This window comes from Platalea leucorodia (genome assembly GCF_965183815.1).
Source record: "Platalea leucorodia genome assembly, chromosome: 4".
In the NCBI taxonomy this organism is placed as follows: Eukaryota; Metazoa; Chordata; class Aves; order Pelecaniformes; family Threskiornithidae; genus Platalea; species Platalea leucorodia.
The window spans coordinates 70,128,799-70,146,393 of NC_138826.1; the positions used below are offsets into that span (position 1 = coordinate 70,128,799).

At 52.3% G+C, this 17,595-nt stretch overlaps 1 protein-coding gene across 1 annotated transcript; it reads right to left on the reverse strand.

Annotated features, from left to right (window-relative positions):
• Positions 1-4,172: 4,172 nt before the first annotated feature.
• On the reverse strand, positions 4,173-7,661 carry C1QTNF6 (C1q and TNF related 6; the record flags this gene model as incomplete). Its single annotated transcript, XM_082308922.1, is given in 4 exon segments — positions 4,173-4,720; positions 6,339-6,573; positions 7,448-7,576; positions 7,578-7,661. Coding segments are annotated over 4 exon segments (996 nt in total).
• Between the last annotated feature and the right edge of the window lie 9,934 nt (positions 7,662-17,595).

Here is a 17,595-nt window from a genome sequence, read left to right on the forward strand (position 1 = left end):
TGGAAAAGGACCCAGCCCTGGGGTGAATGAAGTGACTGGAGGTCTTGTGGCCGTCAGGGCATGGCTGCACCCACTGGCAGGGCAGCAGGACTGGTCTGACCCAGTCTAGCCCTCGTTCCTTCAACAGCATTGCAGGGTTCACCTTGCCTGAGCTAAGCCTAACCTATGGCAACTCCCCAGACGGGCATCCACGGTGTGATGGGTGGCACTGGCTACAGACTCCATTTGTCACACATGCATCTTAGCCCCAAGGGATTTGGCTGAAGAGACTCTTCAGGTGGCACTTTCCTCTCCAAGTGGGCAGGCTGAAGGACTGAATTATAGAAAACTTTTCTAGAAGGTCTGGCTACACATTTCCGCTCCTCCCTCACTCCTCACCTTTTGTAAGTGTGACAAAGGCACCTCCAATCTACCAGCATCTCACTTCAAGGGGCCAAGAACATGCAGAAGCGCAACCCCTGCACTTCCTGAGGACATGTTTCTATCTGCTTCCTCAGAAGTAAATAAAAAATGCAAAGACGACTGGGATCGCGATCTGAGGGTACCTCATTTACTAGGATATATATAGCCCTAGCTCTGGGCCTGACACAGGACCAAAGAGGTCTGTGAGGATGCGTATGATTATGTTTTCCATCCTTTGCCAAACAAAGCATCTGGTACATGTCAAATCACAGCAGAAACTATGTGAAGATGAATTAAACTCAAAACAGAAGGTCCTATATGGGCATCTCCTCTTGTTTTCTTGTCCATTCCTCCACTTCAGTGGAAGTCCACTCAGTCCAAATCCCAAAGATGTTAAAAAACCCACTTACCTCTTCAACCTGCAGTGAGACCGTGATAGGCATCTCCTTGTCCTTAGGACTCTACCACTCCTAGATTTTGCACTCAAGCCTCCAAGTCTCCACTCCCCCCTCATGTCTCCCTGTTTTCCGCAACTTTATAGGCAATCACCACTTGTCTTTCCACCTCTGACCTGAACCTCAAGCCTTTCCCATCACACACAGGTCTTCCAAAAATGTGTGTCCAGCTTAACTCTGGAACTGCCACCCACCCCATTGTAGCAAGCACAAGTGTCTCGTCAACAGTTTAATGTCCCTCTTACGTCTGTACTTCCTGGCTTTTACCTCTTGGCAGAGAAAAGAGAAACACCACAGGGAAAAGAGAAAACACACATGCTTACTAAGTACCTGACAGAAGGATGTGCTAAAAACTTCACAAGGCAAAGGGTCTGATCCCCCTTAAGAGAAGTCCAGCATTAGCCTAGCCTTCCTCAAAAGAATTAGTTAAGTACTTGAAGCCTAATCCTACAACCCATTGTGTTGTCCTGGTTTTTTGGTAATTTCCAAAGAATCCTTCCTTGAATTTGCTTAAAGCTTTCCCAGCAGAGAGGAGAGGGTTGTCATAATTACAAGTGTCAAAGTAGTAAATAGCTTTAAGGTTATGGTTCACCACAAAGGAAACAGACAGAAGATTGCCAAGGATTGCCCAGGGAAGTTTCAGACCTGAGTTAGATTTTTCACCTGTCTCTTTCAGCTCAGTGTCTTTTCTATTGCACTATTTGGTGATAACCGGAGCTAGAAGGAATAGGTTGGGAGGGAAAAGCAGATCGTAGTGCAAAACAACCAGGGAAAAAAGTTTAATACCACTGAAAAAAAAAAATATATATACAAAAGTTCTTGGAGTTTGTTTGGTTTTGTAACATAAAGCACCATTAATTCCACAGTACATTACAGCTCAGCCTACTACACCTTCCAGAAAGCACCCAATACTCCTGAAATCTGATTTAGCACCAAGGGATTGCCATCTTGTTTAGCACCAAGAAACCTGTTAAACATACTCTTTGGTTCCCCTGCCCTCCTCTCTCATGTGCATCAGGCACCATGTGGCTGCTCATGGGTAGCACATGAGACCTATCACTGGCATTCAAACAACAAACAGAAAAGAAGGAAGAAGGAAGCTCGTTTCTGGAGATATTCAGTGTTAGAGAGGCTTGCTTCTCCTCAGGGAGACACAGGGGCACTATACACTGTAAATAGGCAATATCTGGGTTTGCAGCCTGTTGAGGAAGAGAGAAAGGGATTCAGTCCTGAGCATCACCTCCAGCATGCTGCTTTCTCTCTACTGCCTGAAATCCTGTCTCTGAGCAATTCCACACACTTGACCTGCTAAGGAAGGGGAAGAAACTCACAGTCTCCTTTCGCTCCCATGATCCCATCATCACGTGTTTCCCTGGGAAAAACCCAGCTTTGCTTCAGTGAAGCCTTGTTTTTATACCCATTGCCTCAGTGACAGTGGTGGGGAGGATCCAGGACAGAAAGTGCCTGAAACTCATTCCAGTCTGTACAGCTTCCTTAGCAAAGCAGGGAGAATAGTAAACAGGGCAAGAGAGAAAATGTCCTGCAATTCTCTCAAGTTCATTTTTAATATTTAGCCTGGGTCCCTGTGCCTTTGCCATCCCGGGCTGAGTGTACCGGACCTACTCCTGTATAATGATGCGTATCTCAGATAGAAGAGCTCTGGTAGTCCCAGGTGCTATAGGCAGACACCATGGCTAGCCATGAGACTGCAGAAGCTAGATAAGTCAGGAGACTTCATTATCAGTGATGGGCAGAGGAGAAATATAGTTTCTCCTGCTTGTCCTGTCCTGAGACTCAAAAAAGAGACAGCTCTTGGCACTGCTGTTTACGGGAGTATCACAACATGTGGAAGTAGGTTTCCCAAAGTGCTGAGTCAGCCTCACCTGCTCCCCCCAGGACCATAGCAATCCCAGAGAGATGTGAGTGAGAGCAGTGTGAGACCAGTACAAATGGTACTAGAAAACCCTACCGCTGGCATTCCTTTCCCACTGTGACCTCTCCAACCTGACAAGAAGAGCGAGGGTTTGTTTTAGCCACATGCTTTTCTCAGTTGCTCTGATGAGATTGCCAGAAAAGGGCACAGAGCATGTGGCAGGGAAGCTTTTAACCCTGGGGCGAGGTGCTGTAGTCTCACCTCTATCTGTTTTCCATCACAGAGGCAAAGAGGTGCCAACCTGCCCAGGTTTGGAACTGATTTAACTGCAATTCCTCTTACAGCCTCCAGCTCAGGTCCTGAAACAGCAGTCCCTCAATACCGATGTGGGAGAACCACCTTCAGGAGGACAATGTAATGGCATGCAGGAGCCAGGGCCTGACTCTCCCCTCACATCAGCAAGTGTTAGGGATGACTGCTGATACCAATGAAAGGGCATGGGTGCACCTCTGCCAAAGAAGAGAGCACATTTGGGTTCACTGTCTGGACTAGCTTCCCACAGCTGGGGAACCGAGACCAAGTAGCACCCCAGTGGAGATTTGGGAGGGAGGTTTGGTAGGGTTGTCTCTCTCTCTCTCATCCTGTACTTATGATCCCTAGTAGGAATAGAGTGGTGGGCTCTACTGATTCAACAGCAGATGCCTCTGAAGGGTCTGGCTGAGTGTCTGGCCCTTCATCTCTTCGAAGAGCTAGAGCTGGCACAGAGGAGGACAATCCCACCAGGTCTAGATTTTACAGCCAACGTGGACTCTGTGACCCAGAAGGGTGCCTAAGAAAAGCCAATGGCATACTTCAGAAGGCCAACAGTTCCCTTTTTGGAAAGACAGTATCATCTCTCACCGCTCCTACATCTTCCTCGTGCTACAGGAGGCCATCAGACCCCAGTCCAGTCTTCAGACTACATGTGTGAGAGATGACATTAAGGCCATGTTGCAGGCTGCAAAACTGGCAGGTCTAGTTGGGACGGAGAGCAGCCAGGATGCACCTGGACAGTGCGCACTTTCTAACCCTTTCTACAGAAGTCCTTTGTGTATGAAGCCCCAAGAAGGGACACATCCTCAGGAGCAGCATTTTCGCTTTCCTCCTGCTCTAGGACCCTAAAGGCCAGACACAGTTCATTGGCCGATTTAGAAGAAGCCAATAACCTAAGTTGGGGTCATGAGGTGAGGGGGTGAGAGATGGTAGTGTCACACTGTAAGTGGACAAATACAGGCCTGGCTACAAGAGAGCATGAGGTGGGAGCCAGTGCGGCAAGTTTCACACTCAGTGCCTGAGACCTGACAGGCCCATTTCCAAGTGATTTGCAGTGGTTGCGGGCAGTAAAGAGAGAGAGAGAGGATGAAGGAAAAGGCCAAAGAGGCCCCAAGGAGGAGGAGAAGCAGTTAGTCAAGGCTGGGCTTGACCAGGTACCCATTAAAGGTGATGTACACATCAACATCATCACTGTAAATGGCATTCTCCCGCTCCCGCTTGTAGAGCCTCACCCAGATCTCATCATTTTCCTGAAGCTCCAGCATGAGGCTCTGGCTCTGCATGATGCTGCGGTCACTGGGTTGGGCATACAAGATGACTGCCTCTTCTTCATTGTGCATGATGTGCATGTAGGTCTCCTTGAAGTTCCAGGTGTGGACGTTGAGGCTGAAATAGTAAAGTCCACCTACATAGCAGTAGAATTTGCCATTGAACATGTCGAAGTGGCTGTAGAGGTTGACGAAGACGGTGTCGAAGATCAAGACCTGGAAGCCCTCGCTGCTGTGCAGCGCTTTCTTGCGACCGACAGAGAATGCAGCATATTGATGCTTGCAGGGGTCTCCTGCTGTGCCCATCTGTCCTTTACTGCCTTTCTGGCCCGGGGCACCCCGCTCACCTCGTGGTCCTTCTTTGCCCCATTTCCCTGGCATCCCAGGTTCTCCCCGGTCTCCTTTGTCTCCTACAAGAGGAAGCAGAGGACACAACTCCTGTGTGATACCAGAGGGAAAGGTGGAAGTGGCGGTGAGAAAGCCTAATGAAGAGGCAGAGGATTGCTCAAGGATGGGGCAATGCCAGAAGAAGGAACGCTCTGGAGCGTCACAATATCATTGTGTTTAATGGGAAAGGAGCTAGCAGAGCTCTAGGTGCAACCGGGGTCTCTTCTCTTATGAATGCCCTGCTTACCACAAGATACGGCCTTGCTGGATGCAGTAGGACCTGTCCTTAGGAGACTTCAGCCTGAGAGGGAGCCCAGCAGTGCAAAGTACCACTGGGGCTCTTGACCTCTTCTTCCTCCTCCACACTCCTTTACCTCCACCACAGCCCCTGCCCTCCTACACACCTCTCCTATGACCCCATTATCCATGTAGTATGCACACTGTTCTTGCTGTAGGCTGGAGAAGGGGAAGAAGTCCTAAAGCCTGTGGGAGAATATGACTAGAGAGGGACAATGAGGTGGGTCAGAGGGAAAAGATCCAAGCTGAACTTGGCAGACGGTGGAGTGCAAGTCAGAGGGCTGGTACTTTGACAATACCGGTATCCTTTGGGCATTCTGTATAATTAATACCGCAGTTCTACCCTGGGGTTTGTGCGTTGCCTGTCACACACCTGGGCAGGCGTCAGTACAGACAGAGAGCAGCACCAGAACGTACTTTGTGTACAGAGAGAAGAGATGGGGGTCCGAGCAGCCTCCAGAACAAATGACAGCATCCCAAATTTGTGCCTTTTTCTTTTCCTCCTCTCCATTCCCTGCACGGTATTGCAGGTTCCCCTGCAATACCCCTCTCTAGTCCAGGCCTCGATCTGCCCCAGACACACTTCTGAGCTTTGATGGATTGCAGCTATTTCCAGGCTGGGCAGGGAAGAGGGAACAACTGCCCAGCTAGCCCAGAGGAACCACAGAGCAACAATAAGTGAGTGGAGCAGGATCCAGCTGGGAACAGGCTTTTGCCTGCAGCAAAGGCTAAAAGGGGAGCCCTGAAGGGAGGAGCTGAGCTAAAATAGGAGCCTTTTCCAGTTAGCTGAGACAGCCACAGCAGGGTGGAATGAGCTGGGGGTCACTGCCAGTTAGCCTGGAGGAGCTTGCTGCCTCCCCTTGCCCTCCTCCTGCTCCAAAATGCATGTGACCCATGGAGCTGGAGAAAGTTTCCCCGCAGCATTCCCGGGTGCCAATGCCTACCCTCCGAACCTGTTTATTTTGCAGCTGGATAGAGACGGCTCCTTCCCTCAGGCAGTACAGGACTCTGGAAGTCTGAGGCAAGGAAAGTGTCCTCCCAGCTTGGCAAGAGGCTGCCACTGCCACTCCTGTGCTAGCATGGAGGAAGAGCTGATAGCGGGCAGCGTCCTGAGACACAGAGGTCACGGCATGGATATGCACTGACTTCCCTTCCCCCAGGCTACTCTTGATCACAGCACAAAACATCTAAACCTTGGGCACAGTGTGTGTGGGCACACTTCAGGATAGCATCTGGCAGTCTGTTAGCATAACCAGCATGCCAGCAACCCAGCTGTCACTTCCACCGCAGTGCCATCGGTCCCTGAGCAGGCCTTGGCATACCGGGGCCAAGATGGGCACTTACCCTTCAGTATGGTGATGTTGATATAGGGACGGACCTCTGGCATTGGGTAGGGCAAGTGGTGGTGACTGGGAGGGAGCGGTGGGGCACCTGTGGAAGAGTCCAGTGAGTCACAACAGCGCTTGCAAGCACCAGGGGCTTGTTCTGTGAGGTTGGGTTCATCAGTGGGTGCCCCAAGCACAAGAGGGAGAAGAAGGAAGGCCAGGGGTGTGCGCAGGTAAATTATGTCCATGGTGACCTGGGAAGACATGAGGAAGGGCCAGAGTGAGGTATAAGAAGGGGAGGACACAGAGAATGGAGGAGAGATCACCACAAAACATCTTTCTGTGGCTGGAGCCAGGGGTGGGACAAAATAGCATTATCCTGTGGAGGGAGTTTACATGCTTGAAGTCCCTGGAGGTTCAAGGCTGCAATCTGAGTAGCAACCGCATGACCCAAGAGGATGCCCCACGCCCTTCTGCCCAGACCAATGGAGACTGGGTGCTAACCCTGGAAGAAGGCTTGACCCTCACTAGGCAAACCACTGGAGCCACTAGAAGATTCAGTCCCCAGGCTGGGATAGAGGAAGGAGACATGGCAACCTACACAGCCCCTTTAGCAAAAGCCTGCTCCGGTAGGCTGCTGAATCTGTGGGGAGGGCTGTAAAAATCTTCTCCAATCCTCCAGTCACTAGGTATTGACTCTTTACAGGAGTCTAACCCAACAACCCCCCTGTCCCAGCTGGAGTCTGACCCATCTCTCTGCAGAGAGGCTCCTTCTCCTGTGGGCTGGGAACTTAACTTCAGCCCTCTTCTTCCCCCCACCAAGTCCCACCCCTCTCTGTGCCTCAGCCCCCTCCCACCAATGCTCAGTTGTGTTCTCAGCCAAACCCCAGCACCTTCCCAAAGGGATGGCCGGCTCCTCCGAGAGCAGCAGGCAGTGCCAGGCCTTTGCAGATAGACCAGAGGGGAGCTGCTCCGCTGCAGAGGGTGAAGGAAGCAAAGCTCGGAGCAGGCAGCCTGCAGAGAAGTATGCTTACGAAAGACAAACACGCAAACAAGCTGAGAAAGTCCCGCTCCCAGCCTCTGCCCCCCTTCCCACTGCCTGCACCCCAGCGCAGTGTGGCGGCTCACCCCGGAGGCTGAGGGCTCCCCAGTGTGCTTCCCAGCCCCTGCTCCAGGGCTCCCCTCCGCCTGCAAAGCTGGCCCCGAGGCCCATGGCTTTAAGAAAGCTGGCTCTTGGCACAGGCACTGCTGAGTGCTGACTGGGTGTGCAAGCTGGGCTTGGACCTGCTCCCTCCCCTCTCCTCTCCCTCCCTTTCCCTCCCTGGCTTTGGTCGCTCTCCATTGCAAACCGGCTTGGGTTTCGGTGCCTTTTAACTCTTTCCTAGGTAGTGCCTTTTCCTTATTTATGTTTTTTTTTTTTTCTCTGCCTTTTCGCTTCCAAACAGCATAGCACTGGTCAGCAAAATGCAGGCAGCACAGATTGCGCCCTGTGCAAAGGGTGGGTAGGCAGCAGGGCAGTGCTCCCCCCCCCAAGCAAGAGACAGACTTTCCTTCAGGTGGGATGGTGCAGGACTCTGCCCTCACTTTCTTGCGTTAGTCCCTTGTCCCATGCATTAGCCCCTAAGCTGACTGGCCCTGCTCTCTCCCCAGCTGTGCCAGTCCCACTCTTACTCTCCAAACTTTTTCATCTTCCATTCTCTCCTGCATTGTTTCTTCTCCACATCACTGGAGCCTCTCACCCCACACATGATATTTCTAGCAGGCTCATCTGCCAACTGGGAGAGGCACCAATTTTTTCCCTCTCTGGTCATCCCCTCTCCCTGGGCAGAGCCCCAAGCCTTGCACTCCAACGTGTCATCCCTCGGTCACGTTCCCCGGTCAGGTCCAGGGCTGAGCAGTTCACACGGGAGGGGTGTGCCTGGCCTGAAGCACAGTCCCGCTGCGGGGAGCTGCCTGCCAGCAACGCTGAGCATCTGGAGCAAACCCTGGCTGTGCTCTTTGCCCCCAGCCTGGTGCCGAGCTGTTGGGGTGAACGCTACACAGCTGCACCAGAATCTGGGAATAAGGGCAGCAAGCCGGATTTGGGAACTTATACCTGGTGGGGATGCACATATGTATCTGGGAGGCCAAAAGAAGGATGGGCAATAGCTCTCTTCTGCAGGGGCCAGAAGTGCCAAGTCAGTACTGTGTCTCCTGCAGTTTCTGAGAGAAGCTGGAGAAGGCTCCAAGGTTTCTAAGGGGGAAAGGGTTTTGTGTGTGCCTACGTGTGCTTGGATTTTTTTTTTTTATTTTCCTTCTCCCATTTGTTTGGTTTGGGAATGGGAGGCCCCACTTCCCAGAGAGTGGCTGGCGTTTGGCAGGACCCCAGCACCACTGGAGAAGCAAGCGGAAAACGCTGGGAAAATATGTGCTGCAAGCTGGGGGGAAGGGAGGAAGGGGGGCTGGGAGGCTTGGAGATATTCTCAGGCTGCCTTTCAGCCTGGAGCTCAATGAACATGGAGCGAACATGCCGCCCAGCCGGGGTGGGAATAGCACCAAGAAATTTGCTGCTGTGCTCATGTGTTCCTAGGCAGGCTCCAGCACTGACATGCAATGAGACCCATTGCAAGTCTGCCACGTCTGCCTGTGCCTCAGTTTCCCCTTTTGGAAAATGAGCAGGGGAAGGCTTAGGACAACACTTCTTGCTAATGGAGCCTTGCCAGCTGACAGAAGCGGGTTTTTGTGATCCGTTGTGTTGTCTACTCCTGCCTGCTGCTGGTGGGGATTTCGGCAGCTGACAGTTCTATTGTTGAAAGCCAACAACTTTTCTAGAGTGCATGAAAACTCAGAGACTGACAGCAAAGGCAAAGTTCCTCTCTGTCCCATCAAAGTTATTGCAGTGGCTCACTCCCTCAGGTTTTCTTGCCTGGCTTATTTCCAAGCATGACATTACCCCCTTTTGCAGCTCTCTGCCTTATGTCTGTCCTCCTCTACCTTTCCAAGGGGAACAGGTAGCAGGGAAGGCCATTGCCCTCGTTTCCATCCTGCCCTTCCATCTGCACTCCTGAGTTGCTCACAACGAAGCAAACGTTCTTTGTGGAGGACCTCATCAGCTGGGGCCTTTGCCTTTTTCTCATCTGACTGCAAGAACAGCCCACAGTGGGCAGCAAGCAGGACTTTGTATTTAACGCCGTATCTGAACTGAATCGGGACCTCTGGGGAGCCAGCAGACAAAGCCTTGCACTGGTGGCATTGCCCAGCTGGGCAGCAGTTTATGCCAGTAAAGACTCTTTTGCCAGGGTAATATCTCCCTGCTCCCTGAGGGGAACTGGCTGTACCAGCAACATTTTGCCAGGGCAGCCACATTTGCAGGAGGTTTTGGCTTGTATGGCCAAGTGCCCAAAGATAGGAATTTTGAGAATGCTATCCAATAACCCTGTGCCAGCCATGCTTTTAAGTGTAAGCCAAGCCTGAAGGCACCTTGTCTGCTCAACAGTCTTCCCCCTCCCTCATCACACACTGCCTTGGAGGCAGCCCAGGGAAGTTCTGGCCAGATTGGACTGCAATGATCCCTGCAGCTGCTTCATCCTCCTTCTACATTTCCTCCCTTTTCCTGCAACCCCCCACAGGGCAAAGTAGGGGGATAAAGCCTGGCTGTCCCCCAGTGACTGCCTCCATCCTATTAACCCTCTCTACCACAGGGACAGAAGGAAGGAAATGACTTTGATGTTTCCTCCCCTTTCCACCCCCCGTGTACAGCTCAGCACATGTGGACCCCCCTTCTGCACATGTGGACCCCCTGCCCTGCTATGCATGCACACATACTCGCATCCACCCACAAGCACCCACACACTCACCCTTCACAGCTCCTCCCTCACCAAAACCTCAGGAGCAAAGGTATCATCCACACCAAGAGGCAGAGAAACGACCCCTTCTCTTCCCCTTCCCGGCTGCTTCTCCTCCACCACAGCCGCTTTTCCTTTCCCTACCCCTCTGCCCGCACTCTCCAAGAGCATCACAAGCCAGGAGCGAAGCGGAGGACCTCTTACCTCCGCTCCCCTCCGGGGGGGTCCGGCACTGGGTTATCCGTATCCTCAGCTGCTCCTGGTTAGCAGCGCGGGGAGGGAGGGCTGGCGGGGCCCAGCTGACTCCAGCCAGATGCTCGCCAAGTGCTCTTATGTAATTACTGTCTTTTCCATCCTGCCTCCAAGGCCTTTGTGAGTGCCTCCCCCCTGCTCTGGCCCGTGTCAGGCTTGGCTCTCCCTCCCTCCTTCCCTCCCTCCTTCCACCCACCCCACACAGCATCACCATTTGCTCAGCTCAACAGCTGATTCCTTCTGGAAGCAAAGTTCAGGCTTTTGGCTACTGCCGTTGCTACCCTTGGAAAGAGAGCTCACACGTGTTTCAAGATGTGGGAAGTGATGGGCAGCACTGCTCTGCGCTCACCTCCTCTCCATCACTGCCCGACCGCGGCTGGGTCCCTTCAGCTTGCCCTTCCTGCCTGCAAACGGGGAGGAGGACACCTGAGACACGGAAAGGTGGCAGTGAGTTTTTATGCTTTGGTACTTTGGGGTGCCCCCAGGTTACCCTGTAACCTCTGCCCTATGGGGATCGCTGATCATCTCCGGCCAGGCTGCAGAGGGGGTTGGGAAGACGAATCTTTTCCAGTCTGTGGACTCCACGGCTGTGCACGGGGCTTGTGTAACAGCCAGCCCTTGTTACCCAAGAGCACCAACGCAGTATGAAATTACTGGCTTAGAATATCCTGTACGTCTCTGAGGATGGGCAGGCCTGTTGGACGTCAGCTGCGTGGCTACATTTCTCTCATAACTTCTATCCATGTGGGGCCTGGACCAACCAGGAACGACACGTTCCCTGGCTTTACACAGGCTGCCGCCGAGTTTGAGGGCACTTCTGCCAGCAGGGATTTCTGCTGCAGGCTGCTTGGCGGCCCAGACCATCTCACGCAGAGATCAAGGCCTGGCAAAGCTGCTACATTTTTTTGCTGTGTATTGCTGAAACGCCACGTGGCTGAGGAGCAGCTGGAAGAGCCGTTCACCTGTACTTATCGCTAGAGCAAAGCTGTTGCTAGACCTGGCAGTCTCCGACACTGAGCATGAAAGTGTGAGCTTGTCTCCCACCTCCCACTGCCCCCACAGCTCGTCCGAGACACCGCATGTCTGCCAGACACAGCTCTGGTGTACCGGAGACCGGCTGACAAGCCGCATCAGTTGGAGATGCCTTGCAGCTAAGGGCGCATCACCCAGGCCACCCCTCTCCCCACAGGTAGCTTTTCCAGCTCAAGCGTCCCATCTCTTACCCCCACCTTGTGACCCTTCCTGCGAGACCACTGAGACAAGAAACTGCCAGTAATCACCCCCAAACTCCGGCACGTGACTACAAGCGCTAACCCTACTGCAACCAGCAAGACCTCGCTGCCTTGTGAGCATCCAGCCCCAACGGCTTGGCTGGGTGGGAGATACCAGGTGACATTGCAGCCTGTTTGAACCAGTTCTTAAAAACAGCCTTCAGCTGAGCCTGCTGCCTTCTGCTTCTCTGCATCTGAATGCCTTCTCCTCCCATCCGCTCCTGTGTAGACCCAGGAGTTTTTACCCCTGTGCTGTCCTCTCCTACACATGCTCCTAGCCCTGCCCTGAGCAGTTATCAACAGTAGGTCACTGCTGGGGGCATCTCAGCTCTGGCAAGGAGTGCTGAGAAAGCTGGGCAGCGGTTAGGGCAAGAAGATTTTCTTCAGAGGTACCCATGAGCTTTCTCACCAAAGAAACCAGCACTTTGTGGCCAGAGGGGGGAAGCTGGCGTTTAAGAGCTCACAGAAACTCTTGGACCTGTGACGGGTACCTCCCACTAAGGGAACCAGCCTGAGACAGGGGCGGTTTGAAACAGAGGGGTTCCACCATGGCTTGGTAGCGCTGTCCTGAGTCTGGTCCTACAACCAGTCAACAGGACGAGAGTCCTGCTACGTTGTCTGGCCATTTGATCCAGCACCAGCATGTTCATCACTCTGGCTTCAAGGCATAGGGCATAGGCGTTGTTTCATACCCATGTGGTAAAGTTTAATGCTTTTCACAGCACCAGATCTCTGCTGAAACTGTGCGACGCCTTGCAGTAGCTACAGTGCCTCTGAGGGTCTAACAAGAGGGCTCTGCATGGATCTCCAGGCCCACACAGCCGCATGGTGAATACATGGGATTTCCAAGAAGATAGCGGTGTTGCAGAGGGGTCCTGACAAAGAGTCCCGACGATATCCCTTGGTCCTGCAGTCAGCACGCCGCGGGGCGTACAGGGGTGCTGGGACCTGGTGCCGCCTCCCTGCCGGGCACAGTCCTGCCTCAAACCCGGGACGTTTCCCGGTGGGAAAAGGTCCCGCGTGTGACGGGGAGCCACGGCGGGGCCGCAGCCCGCCCGCCCGCCCGCCCGCCCTTCCCGGCGGCTGCCGACTGCCCCCTGCAGGACGCGCCGCGCCTTGCAGCGCCCCGGGCCGCCTCCTCCCGGCCCGGCGCTGGCCGGCGGGCGGCCCGCTGGGCCTGCGGGGGGTGGCACCGGTGGCCCAGGGCGCGCCGCTGGGCCTGCGGGGGGTGGCACCGGTGGCCCAGGGCAGGTGGGGACCGGGGTGGGCTGGCGGCCCTTCCTCCTCTCTGCAAACTCCTGCCCACCGCATCTCCGGTTAAAGGCCGCCAGAGGAAACAGTGATGGGGCACGGTCCCTGCCCGCAGGGTTTGTGAGTCAAGGCACATATATATATATATTTCCTTCCCACACGGCACTGTTTGTCATGTGTAGAAGGACACGCTGCAGCCCAGGCACGTGTCTTTAGCTGGCTGCATTGACGTGCCGGGTAGGTGTGTGTATGTGTGTTTGTGCATGACGTGGTAAGTGTGAGATCTGAGTGCGCCCGCTGCCTTGTGCGTGGCGTTTGCATATTTTATGCTTGGGAAGGCAAAGAACACCAAGTTTTCATGAGCAAATATTTGCATATTTTCCACTCGTTCGAGCAGATAAAGCATTTCAATTCTCTGTCGAATCCTCAGGAGAGCCTGGAACATCTTTTAAAGGGTGTTTCCCTTTCTTGTGTCTCCCTGCCTCTTTTGTCTACTGGCTACCCTATTTCAACAAATGATGAACTGCCTCCTGCCCCCTCCCCACACCCCCTTGTTCCAGGGTCCTGTACAACAGCTGAGGCAGAACGTGGCCTGGACAGTTTTGCTGTTGCCTGAGCTGAGCTGCTGTGTTTTCCTGCTGATGACAAATACAGCGGCTCCCTAACAACAGCTTCAAATGACATTAAGTGTGGGCTGTGTTAGTAACAGCCTGGAAACTCACCCTCGCCTCTCCATGCTGGAATCCCTCCACTCACTGCCCTTCCAGTTTCTCTCCTGAAGATCCACTGCGGAACAAAAGGGTCACACTGAGTGGGTCCAAAGCTGCCCCGGACCACTGTTGGGCTGGCAGAAATGAGCTTGGGTGTGCATGTATGGTTGGTCCGTGTGTGGGGAGGGTCATTTGCAAGGTCCAGTTGTCATCTCCTAGTTTTAGCCCATGCCTGGGCTGCGTGTTTGAAGGTTTATGTGCTGTGTTCTTGCATTCATGCTTAGGCCAAGAGGTATGTGCATGTCAGGGTATGTGGGCATCTGTGTGGGTGGCCACATATGGTCTCAAGCACACATAGATATATTTGAATCAAAGCACCCACGGACATGAATATGTATATATATTTATACACATTCACACAGTCACGTGTGCCCATACATACACACATGTAATCACATACATACTCATTTGTATGCATCACATGCATATGCTTCTCTGTATCTGCTCTTGTGCACTCTGATGTGTGCATGTGCACTCTCTGAGCAGCTGGCAGAATGGGCTCTCCATGTCTCTAACACCCCATCTATGATCAAACGTTTGCTGCGAAGAGGCATTGCACAATGCTGCTGAAATCATTGCGGACCTTTCTAGTCTTGCAGCTCCGATCTCTACGTGATGAGAATAAAACCTTTTGTGCAGCACAGGGCTTGATGGAGCCCTTATGTCCGTGTCTCTGCACCCAGAATAGAAAAATCCATTTCCACATCTGACTGGAACAAATACCCCTGAACACAGCCAGAATTTCACTTAGCCACTGTGCACAGTACCCGTGGCCTCTGGGTTGCCTGGAGTCAACCGCACCATCATTAGGAGAGGGAGAAGAATCACAAGGACAGTCAGATTAATGCTATTACCACAGAAAAAGCTGGGGATTCACCAGGAGGGAGACAGGGCTGAGAAGAGAGGCAGGGGCCAGGAGGCAGCAAGGTACCATCCGTCATTCCAAACATCTGTTCTAAGAAAAACAGTGTTTTAATCAATGGTGATAGTTTGCAGAATTTTGTAGCATTCGTTTTGTCGTCATGAATTTTGGACAAAAAATACCTTTTCTTTTCCCTCCCACAGTCTTATTTTTGGTTCATCTCTATTTTTTTTTCCCAGTTTGTCACTGAAAAATAGGATGCAGCATAGGGGGGAGAAGAAAGCACAAGACAGAAAAATATGATGCTTGTGATCCTTTTCTTTTAAACTCCTGTTTAAACTAAAGACCCCCAGTTTTTTGCAGGTGTCCCTGGAACACATTTTGTTTTCCCCAGCAGGCTCCCCTGCAGAGCTGCCTTGCTAGTGGGCTCAGACTCCTTGTATCAAAATGATGTCTCCTTGGCGCACTTGCTTGTTGCTGGCATTGCAGTGCTTGAGCTCTTCAGACATGTAGATATTTTAAGAAGCCAACCAGTTGGTGGAGTTTCTTGAGTGGTGACTTGCAGCAGATGGAGCTGCAAAGGCGTGCAAAATGAAGTCTCAGCTCAATTCCGTGGTGAAGGAGAGTGTCTCTGTTAAGCGTGTTGGCAGCCAGGGAACTCCCCCATCTCCCCATGGCAGCTGGGCAGCCACTCTGTGGAGAAGGAAACCCTTCCTATATCTGCCCCCCACCCATCTGAGCTGCCTCCTGCAAGGTCCTCATTCACTGTCACATGCCTTCTTCAGTGCCTGGTCATCAACCACGAACAGTGCTACATGGTCCCCAGCTGATACCGTTTCTCCTCTGTCCTACAGTGATTGCTGTGCCAGTGGTACCCAGCATTCACCTTGCCCTGTTCCTCACTGCAACAGGAGCAACACAGACCCCCGTTTAAAGTGGTGTGTTGTCCATCTATCTGACCAGTTGGTAGCCAGACCTTTTAACCTTCCTACTGTTTGTTGCCCCATATAGAGGCAGGAGCTTTGAGAGTTCATTCTGCTAGGATGTTTTGATTGCACTTCATCCAATGGATGCTGTGGGAGCTTCCCAGGCAAAAAAAAAAAAAAAAAAAGAGGCTTTTTTTAGTCCAACAGACTGTGTATCCCATGCCCATGAATAGTTTGGCTGGTTTTCTCACTGGGGCGCACAGTGTGGGCAGGTGATGCATGGATGGAAGAAGGAGATGTGAAGAGGTAGCAGAGGATAGAAACTGGCTACCAAGCACTTTCTTTTCCCCATGAGTTTACCAAGCACTTTCTTTTCCCCATGAGTTGAGCCTGCACTCCTGGGTGTCTGACTGCCCACGCTCAGCGGAGCAAGCGCACTTTGTAAAAGGAGCTAAGCAATAGCTGTGTGGTATTGCTGGTAGCTCAGCTCCCGAGGCTGAGCCTACAGGCATGGACAGCTTGGCACCAGCGTCCCAGGCTCAAAGAGGAAACAAGAGGATGGAGGATTCATATGGACAATCTTTGTCAGGGAGGTGACAGCTGTACCAGTGGCTGAGAGCACAGCTGAATGTCTTTTGCTTGGTCATGTTTGCAGTCCCTTCCCGCCGTTCCTCTGCTCTCTGGCCTGGCTAGGACATGTCTCCTCATCTGATGCCCTGAGACGGTCCTTTCCTGAACTCGGGTGCCCTGCACTGCAGTTCCCCTGATGCCTGCCAGGCCTTCACTTCTTCTTACATCGCCTTTGGGTGACCTTGTCTCTTGCTTCCTCATAAAGTGGTTCCGTTCTTCTGTTCCCATCATCCTCAGCTGCTGCAGCTTGTTCTGCTTCCCAGTCCAGGGCTTTTGTCTTCTGTCCCAGCACACCTGACCCCATGCCATCCCTTCACATCTCCTGCCTTCTCTCAAGTGACTTGTGAGACATCTTTCCATCACCCAGCCAGCTCTTGTCACTGACCCTCCACGAACTGCCTCCTCCAACATCTCCTGACCTCAGGGAGGCAAGTCTCCTCCTGGCGGGTTCCTCCTTCCCATTTCTCAAAATTACTTGTGGAGAAAAGTGCCCAGATATAACCAAGGGCTCTGGTGTGAGAGTCGTCTTGGTGGCTGTAGCTTAGCAACAGCATTCATGGAGAAGTTCAAGGTGTGGGGACAGATATTTAGCAGAATCTGCAGGAATGAAGCCAAAGTGGAGAGAGAGACCTTCATCCCACCCACCCTCGTACATTGCTGCTCCTCTAGCCTGCACACTCAGACAGGCCCACCCACAACTTCTCTCCAAAAACCGATACAGAGAAGCAAGCACTCATCCAAGACTCACAGCAACACACATACTCTCACACTCTTACCCAAGCATTCACATGTGCGCGCACATTTCCATATATACTTGCATGCCTACACAACCGTATCTACACTTAAACATCCCACAATTACATAAACACACTTCCTCATCTGTGTTTGTATACGCTTATACACATGCATAACCCCTTATGTACATTTGTACACATTTATACACACCCCATAACCACATACAGATTAGCATCAGTGCCCAACCCGTGTACATCTCCCACCAGCCCTGACTGCTCGATCTCCGATTCTGTTCAGCTGTTCTCATACAGGTACACTCCAGTGATCAAACATTTGCATACAACCACCTTTGTACATATGCAGACACATCATTTCTTCTCCATCCTGAGCCAAATACTCTACCATTTCCCACAAGACAAATCAGTTCCTAGTATTGCCCAGACTCCTGCAACCATAGCTCTTACACACTGGGGATCCCCTGACTTCCCTCTGCTCCCTCTACTGATACATGCCTTGATCTCCTGTACCAGCCAAATGTTACTCCATACAGAGATCAACGCATCTCAAAGACATTGTATATTCTCAGGAGAGCCAAATCTATAGCACCCCCTTCCCCTAAACACACAGAATGGTTCTGCCCAGGTGACCTTTTAAGTCCAAAGGCTTTTTGTTTATTTACAATAAGGCTTAGGAAGGAGAAAAGGGAAAGGGCATTTCAGCTTGTAAGAAACCCTGCCTCCAACCCATGCCTCGTT